The sequence below is a fragment of the Pristis pectinata genome, chromosome 37 (genome assembly GCF_009764475.1).
Source record: "Pristis pectinata isolate sPriPec2 chromosome 37, sPriPec2.1.pri, whole genome shotgun sequence".
NCBI classification, from domain to species: Eukaryota; Metazoa; Chordata; class Chondrichthyes; order Rhinopristiformes; family Pristidae; genus Pristis; species Pristis pectinata.
The window spans coordinates 13382104-13390491 of NC_067440.1; the positions used below are offsets into that span (position 1 = coordinate 13382104).

Here is an 8388-nt window from a genome sequence, read left to right on the forward strand (position 1 = left end):
AACCCTGGGAATTACAGACCAGTGAGCCTTATTTCAGTGGTGGGCAAATTACTGGAGAAGATTCTTAGAGACAGGATTTATGGGCATTTTGAGAAGCAGAGGCTGATTAGGGACAGTCAGCATAGCTTTGTGAGGGGCAGGTCATGCCTCACAAGCCTGACTGAATTCTTTGAGGATGTGACAAAGCACATTGATAAAGATAAAAGTGGATGTGGTGTACATGGATTTTAGTAAGGTGTTTGATAAGGTTCCTCATGGAAGGCTTATTCTGAAAGTCAGTAGGCATGGGATCCAGGGAAATTTGGCTGTATGGATTCAGAATTGGCTTGCCCATAGAAGACAGAGAGGGTGGTGATAGACGGAGCGTATTCTGCCTGGAGGTCAGTGACCAGTGGTGTTCTACAGGGATCTGTTCTGGGACCCCTGCTCTGTGATTTTTATAAATTACTTGGATGAGGATGTGGAAGGGTGGGTTAGTAAGTTTGCTGATGATACAAAGGTTGGTGGTGGTGTGGATAGTGTAGAAGGTTGCTGTAGATTACAACAGGATATTGATAGAATGCAGAGCTGGGCTGAGAAGTGGCAGATGGAGTTCAACCTGGAAAAGTGTGAAATGATTCACTTTAGAAGGTCACATTTGAAGGCAGAATACAAGGTTAATGCAGGATTCTTAGCAGTGCGGAGGAACAGAGGGATCTTGGGGTCCATGTCCATAGATCCTTCAAGGTTGCCGCGCAGGTCGATAGGGTTGTTAAGAAGGCATATGGTGTGTTGGCCTTCATTAGTCGGAAGACTGAGTTCAAGAGCCGCAAGGTGATGTTGCAGCTCTCTAGAACTCCGGTTAGACCACACTTGGAATATTGTGTTCAATTCTGGCCGTCTCATTATAAGAAGGATGTGGAAGCTTTAGAGAGGGTGCAGAGGAGATTTACCAGGATGCTGCCTGGATTGGAGAGCATGTCTTATGAGGATAGTTTGAGTGAGCTAGGGCTTTTCTCTTTGGAGCGAGGGAGGATGAGACGTGATTTGATAGAGGTGTACAAGATGATAAGAGGTATAGATCGAGTGGACAGTCAAAGACTTTCTGGGTGACAATGGCTAACATGAGGGGGCATAATTTTAAGGTGATTGGAGGAAGGTGTAAGGGGGATGTCGGGTAAGTTTTTTACACACAGAGTGGGTGTGTGGAACGCACTGCCGTCAGAAGTTGTGGGGGCAGATACATTAGGGCCATTTAAGAGACTCTTAGATAGACACATGAATGATAAAGAAACGGAGGGCTATGTGGGAGGGAAGGATTAGATAGATCTTAGAGCAGGATAAAATGTTGCACAACATCGTGGGCCAAGGCCCTGTACTATGCTGTAATGTTCTATGTTATCCAGTTTCCTTCAGAAGTTCCTTTTAATTCTGCTCCCACTGCCCTTTCGGGCAGTGTGTTCCCGATCACAACTTGCTGCAGTAAATAAAATGTCTCCTGAACCATCTTCATCTCCTCCCGCCTGACCAAGGAGCTCACTTCCACAAAGAGGGGCTGGGGTGAACAGTGGGGATGGGTTTAAGGGGAAACTGGATAAACATAGAGTAATACAGCACGGATACAGGCCCTTCAGCCCAACGAGTCCATGCCAACCATGGTGCCCACTCAGCTCGTCCCAGTTTCCTGCATTCAGCCTATGTCCCTCCAAGCCCAGTCCCTCCATGAACCTCCAAGTGCTTCTTAAATTATACTGTTGTACCTGCCTCAACCACTTCCTCTGGCAGCTCATTCCACATACACACCACCCTCTGTGTGAAAAGGTTGCCCCCCCAGGTCCTTTTTAAATCTTTCTCCTCTCACCCTAAGTATGGAGGAAGAGAGGAATGGAAGGATGTGGTAATGGTGGGGAGAGCAGAAACACCTGCAGGGAGCAGAGGGGTTGATTGGCCTGTTACTTTACATTCTGCATGATTCTAAACATGAAATTATCTTTATCAATTCTGATGAAAGGTATTGAAAGTATCACAGCACTGCCTTATCCTTTTTCCATCTCCTCTCAACTTTAACCTCCTTACAACAAGCCTAACATTCAGGAGCAATATACTCCTCCTTCGCCCAGCTGTAGCCCCCGTCTCTGCTCCCCCAGTTCATGATCAGCTCCATATCATCAGCTGATCTCATGCGTAGTGTTGCACTGCCTGGGTGTACCACCAGGGAGCCTCGGTGAGCTACAGTAGGCTGGAATTCTCATTAAATGTGAATGGCTTGATTATATTTACTATGGCATGAGGAGTTTTAAAGGAACGTTACCAAATCTGAAACTGCCACATAGAGATATTGGACAGCTGACCAAATTTTGGCCACAGAGCTAAGATTTAAGCAGCATCTAAGAGGAAGGAGAGGTGAAGACACAGGGGCCAGTGGTGGAGTGATGGAAATTCGGGCTGTTTAAGGGGCAGAGATGTCATAGGGTTGGAGGAAGTTGCAGAGAACAAATGGATGCCACGACGATGCAGCAGGTAGTTCTACTGCCTCACTGCTCCAGGGACTCAGTTCAATCCTGACTTCCAGTGCTGCCCTCCCTGACAGTGTGGATTTGACCTGAGTGCTGTAGTTTCCTCCCACATCCCAAAGATGTGCTGGTAGATTAATTCACAATTATAAATTACTCTAGGTAAATGGCAAAAAGAATCAAAGGGGAGTTGATGAGCATATGAGAGCGAATAAGTTGCAGTCTGCAGGGAAATAAGCACAGAGCAATGAAAATTGGCAGAGACCCAATGGGCTGAATGGCCTGTCATTTAAGTACAGAAATACAAGATGAATGTGTGTGTATTAAGAATGTTTTAAGAAAATAAAGAATATGCATTTCTGGACTTCAGAAACAGGGCCTGGAATACAAAAGCAGAAATGTATGCCAAGCCTCTATAAAACATGATTAGGCCCCAACAAGCGTTGTGACCAATTCTCGTCTTCATGCCTTGAGGAGGATGTGAAGGTCTGAGAAACGGTTCAGGGATTTACCAGAGTAATTCCACAGAAAAGGATTACAGCATCAAGGTTACACAGAAGAAGATTGGGTTGTTCCTGGAGAAAGTAAGGTTGAGCAGAAATTTTGTGCAGGTGTACGAGATGGTGATGGTTACTCAGGGAAACTAGAGGGGTGCTCCCAATAGTTGCTATCCCAAGACCAGGGGACACATTTAAAATCAGGGGAAAAAAGGTATGGGGGGGGTAAAATTTGAGGAAAAACTATAATCTTGGCCACTGCCCCTCCCACAGTGCAGCACTCCCTCAGTACAGCCCCTCCCTCAGTACTGCCCCTCCCACAGTGTGACCCTCCCTCAGTACTGCCCCTCCAACAGTGTCATGCTCCCTCAGTACTGCCCCTCCCACAGTGCAGCGCTCCCTCAGTACTCTGTCCAGACGTTTCCCTTCAAATTTGAGGAATAGATTGTGATTATCTCAGAACTAGGGAGTTTTATCCACTGAGCCATCGGTGACTCACTGACAAAGGTGTATTGACAAAACGTACATTTGGAACAAGAAACAAATGAGACCTCAGGTACAGTGGTTGATGGAAGTTGGATTCAGAGGGAGCATTCGACCTGAGGAGAATTAATTCTGAATGGCTATGTGATAACCCTGGAGAGCAGAATTCAAGGCAGAGCACCTTCAGAGCTGAAGCAATGATGGACCAGATAACCTAATATGCAGCTTGATTTCCAACAATTGGACTTTTTTGTAAAGTCTGGTGGGTTTGACATAAGTTGAAAAATATTGGTTCTCTGCTATTTCCACTTAATGCACCCAACCGTTCAGTGTATCGCTAACAGCCATTGAGTTTACAGTTCAGTGGCTGTGATCACAGGGTTTGAAATCTCTGTCATAATGAATGCTTGCCACATCATCTCCTGCCCCAGCTTTATCAGGATCATAAAACGGGTCTTTAGACTTACTTTCTCCTCAAGCTTTCAAAGTCCAAGCTGTGTCACAGCGAGCTGCAACAGCTATGCCTCTGAGTCATGAGTTGTGGTTTGAACTAGTCCTTGGAAACTTAACATTACCAGATTGATAATTTATTGCAGTGCTAAGGGAGCGCTGCACTGTGGGAGGGGTGGTGAGGGAGCACTGTACTGTTGGAAGGGCGGTGAGGGACACCCGCACTGTGGGAGGGGTGGTTAGGGAGCTCCACACTGTGGGAGGGACAGTTCTGAGGGAGCACTGCACCACAAGTGGGGAATTACTCATGAAGTGCTTCACTGTCAGTACGCAGGGAGTAGAAAGAGACTGGTCCTCCTTTTCGGGGAGTCTGGGTCTAGTGGGCAGTCTAAAAACCAGAATGTAACCTGTCAGTATTTCTACACACCAATGTTTGGAATTCTTGTCTGTAAATGGCAATCAATGTTGCTCAGTTGTTAATTGTGCACCTGAGAATCCCAGGATTCAGTGGAGACATTGCACCTTTTCAAGGAGGGTTTAATTCAAGCCTGTTCCTGTTTAAATGCCAGACTTTTGCTGCCTTACTTGTACCCTTTAACAATGTATAACTTTCTTCTAAGGTTAAGGAGGTTCGCCAAACAGTCTACCAAACTTCTACAGATGTACTGCTGAAAGTATCCTGACTGGTTGCATCATGGTCTGGTACAGCAATTCAAATACATGGGAACGTAAGAAGCTGCAGAGAGGAGTGGACTTAGCCCAATACATCACGGGAACATCCCTCCCCACCATCGGTGGTATCTACAGGAGGCACTGCCTCAAATAGATAACATCCATCATCAAAGATCCCCACCACCTGGGCCATGCCATCTTCTCACAGCCTCCACCAGGCAGGAGGTACAGAAGCCTGAGGTCTCACACCACCAGGTTCAGGAACAGCTACTTCCCTTTAACCATTAAGTCTTGAACCGACCTGCATAACCCTAATCACTAACTCAGTATAGCAACTCTTTGCACTACAATGGACGATGTTTTTTGTTCTAATTGTGTATAATTTATGTTTAATTTGTTTTTCATGTGAATGTCATGTCTCTGATGCTATGTGCCTGTGATGCTGCAAGCACGTTTTTCATTGCACCTGTGCCTACATGTACCTGTGCATATGACAATAAACCCGGCTTGACTTGACTTAGATAAAAGTTATGGTTGTTAAATTTGCCGGTCACAAATATAGGCAGAAAAACAAGCTGTGAAAAGGACCTAAAGAGGCTATGAAGGGATAGAGGTAGGTGTAGTGAATGGGCAGAGATCTGAAGAATGGAGCACAACAGGGGAAAATGTCGATTTTGGTAAGAAAACATAATAAAGAAATAGGTCATCTAAAAGGTGAGAGATTGCAGAGCTGGGATATACAGAGGAATTGATGTCCTAGTGCATGATTCACAAGAGGCTAGTGTGCCGGTACAATGAGTAATTACGAAAACTAACAGAATGTTATTGTTTATGGTGAGAGGAATCGAACACAAAAGTGGGGAGGTTATACTTCAGTGAGACCACGTTTGGAACACTGTGTACAGTACTTCTGTAAAAAACAGGGGACAGGTTTAAGTTGAGGATAAGACAATTGGAGGGAACTGAGGCAAAATCTTTTCAGCCAGAGGATGGTTGGAATCTGGAACATGTTACCTGAGAAAGGGAGTGAAGGCAGAGACTCTCACACTGTTTAACAAGTATCTGTACGAGCACTTGATTCGCCAAGGCATAGAAAGCTACAGACCAAGGGCTGGTAATTGGGATGTGTAGATGGCTACTTGATGGTTGGCATGAACGTGATGGGCCGAAGGGCTGTATGACTGTATGAGTGTTGGTCTTATCTAAGGAAGAATGTTAATGCGTTGGGAGAGGTTCAGAGAAGGTTTACTTGATTTACACCTGGAATGGCCAATTAGTCTTACAAGGAAAGTTGGACAGGCTTGGCTTGTATCCTCTGGAGTGAGAGGGGACTTGGTTGAAGCACATAAAATCCTGAGGGGTTTTCATGGGAGAAAATGTTTCCTCTTGAGAGAGGGCACCCTGGTTCTTCTGCAATAGTTCCTTGGGGTTTGTTTAGATCCGCTTGAGAGCAATGGGGCCCTCAATGTATTGGCTCAGGTGAAAGCAGTGCTGTCCTTGATCTATATGCCCTGGCGTGCCGGCCCTGAGCTTTAGTCTCTGGAGCAAGACTTGAACCCACAACTTTCTAAAGTAAGCATGTGCTGTGGATAAAGCAGAACTGGTGGGTGTACTATACTTAGATTTTAAGCAGATATTTAATAAGATGCCTCATTGTGGAAAATGAAAGTTCTTGGCGTAGGAGGTAACATCGGCATAGATAGAAGAAGGAAACAGAGTAGGCATGAATGGGTATTTCTCTGCTTGACAAGATGTAATGAGTGTTGTGCCACAGGGATTGGAGCCAGGGACTCAACATCGCACAACTTATATAACTGAATTGGATGAAGGCACCAGTGGTGCGGTAGCTTCAAGTTGTGGGTTCAAGTCTTGCTCCAGTGGTTGGCTGCCCTTCTCCAACTTCTATAGGTGATCAGAGGGGAGAGGTTGACCCACAGAATCACTGGCCTCTCATTCTTCCCTGATATTGTTTGCTTCACCACTGGCAGCCGTGCCTTCAGCTGCCTGCGCCCCAAGCTCTGGAATTCTCTTTATAACACCCCTCAGTTCTCCTGAAAGCCTCCCTCTAGGCCCAAGATGTAGGCCAACTGTCCAATTATCTTTTCATCAGGTTAGCGATACACGTGTGTGTTACTGAGCAGGTGAAGGTAGTGAATGGAACTGCGTACATCCTACTAGGCTCACACTGATGGACATAGGCTAATGAAATCCATGGCCCCAGTGCTGTGTGCAAGGTAGGGGGACCTTACTCCTTCCAGCTGGATGAGAATGAAAATGTAAATCACAGTTCATGGGATGAGGGCAGTGCTGGCATGTACCGACCCTGGGCAGGACTGTTCAGAGGACAGGAGACACAAGAGACTGCAGATGCTACAATCTGGAGCAACAAACAATCTGCTGGAAGAACTCAGTGGGTCAACTCAGCTTTCTCAGTCCTGATGCAGGGTTTCGACTCAAAACATCAACAATTCCTTATCTCCCCCCAAAGATGCTGCTTGACCTGCTGAGTTCCTCCAGCAGATTGTTTGTCGCATTCAGAGGACAGTTCTGGTGTGTACCATCAGTGCACAGAACCGTTCAGATGACAGTGTGGACCTCAGCACGCACTGTCAGGATGGAGCACGCGCAGCTGTGGGACAGTAGGTTTCCTTCCTGCAAGGATACTGGTGAACCAGCTGGGGTTTTAACAAAACTCCAATAGTTTCACAGTCACCATTAATGAAACCAGCTTCTTTAATGTGGAAATTAGTTAATTCACTGAATTTAAATTCCCCTTAATGTGGGTTTGCACTCATATCTATGTTTAACCATTGCTGCTTTACTGCTGTTGGTTGAGGGAAACACTTTTACCCCAGCAGGAGCTCCTCTGCTCTTCCAAACAGGCACCGTTGGGGTTCCTGTGCCAGTCCCACACTGCAGTGCTTGCTCAACACCGCCCCTCCCACAGTGCGGGTGTCCCTCACCGCCCCTCCCACAGTGCGGGTGTCCCTCACCGCCCCTCCCACAGTGCGGTGCTCCCTCACCGCCCCTCCCACAGTGTGACACTCCCTCAGTACCATCCCTTTTTTTAAGACCATTTTACTATTTATTTTCCATTTATCTACAGCCTTGCTTCAAATCCTTGATGGGTACAACATCACACGAATTCTATGCCTAATAGCCTTTGCAGGCAGCTTACTTCTGAACTTGGCACGGACCGTGCCACTGTTACCATGGGAACGAGTCACTTTACCCCAAATAACACGGGTTTTATTTGGGTTACCACCGTGAGCGACGGTATTGTTCTTTGCCTTGTATACATAATCACACCTTTTACCCAGGTAAAGTTCTGTATCATCATGGCAGGAAACACCCTCAATCTTCAGTCGAGCTGTCTGCTCTCTGTGGTTTCGAAGGCCACGTTTATAGCCGATAAAAACAGCCTTGTACCACAATCTTCCCGGCATTGTGATTGTGCGCCAGGCAGCTGGAGCAATCTGAAGAGGTTCCTGTGCCCCTCCCACAATGCAGCACTTGCTCAGCACCCCCCAACAGTGTGGCGCTTCCTCACCACGCCTTTCACAGAGTGACACTCCCTCAGCACTGCCCCTCTCCCACAGTGACCCTCCCTCAGTACCGCCCCTCCCACAGTGACCCTCCCTCAGCACTGCCCCTCTCCCACAGTGACCCTCCCTCAGTACCGCCCCTCCCACAGTGACCCTCCCTCAGCACTGCCCCTCCCACAGTGACCCTCCCTCAGTACCGCCCCTCCCACAGTGACCCTCCCTCAGCACTGCCCCTCTCCCACAGTGACC

At 47.0% G+C, this 8388-nt stretch overlaps 1 protein-coding gene across 1 annotated transcript; it reads right to left on the reverse strand.

Annotated features, from left to right (window-relative positions):
* Positions 1–7707: 7707 nt before the first annotated feature.
* Positions 7708–8040, reverse strand: LOC127586618 (60S ribosomal protein L35a-like). The gene has a single exon (XM_052044729.1). It carries the CDS (start codon positions 8038–8040, stop codon positions 7708–7710), a length of 333 nt encoding a protein of 110 aa, XP_051900689.1.
* Positions 8041–8388: the final 348 nt, after the last annotated feature.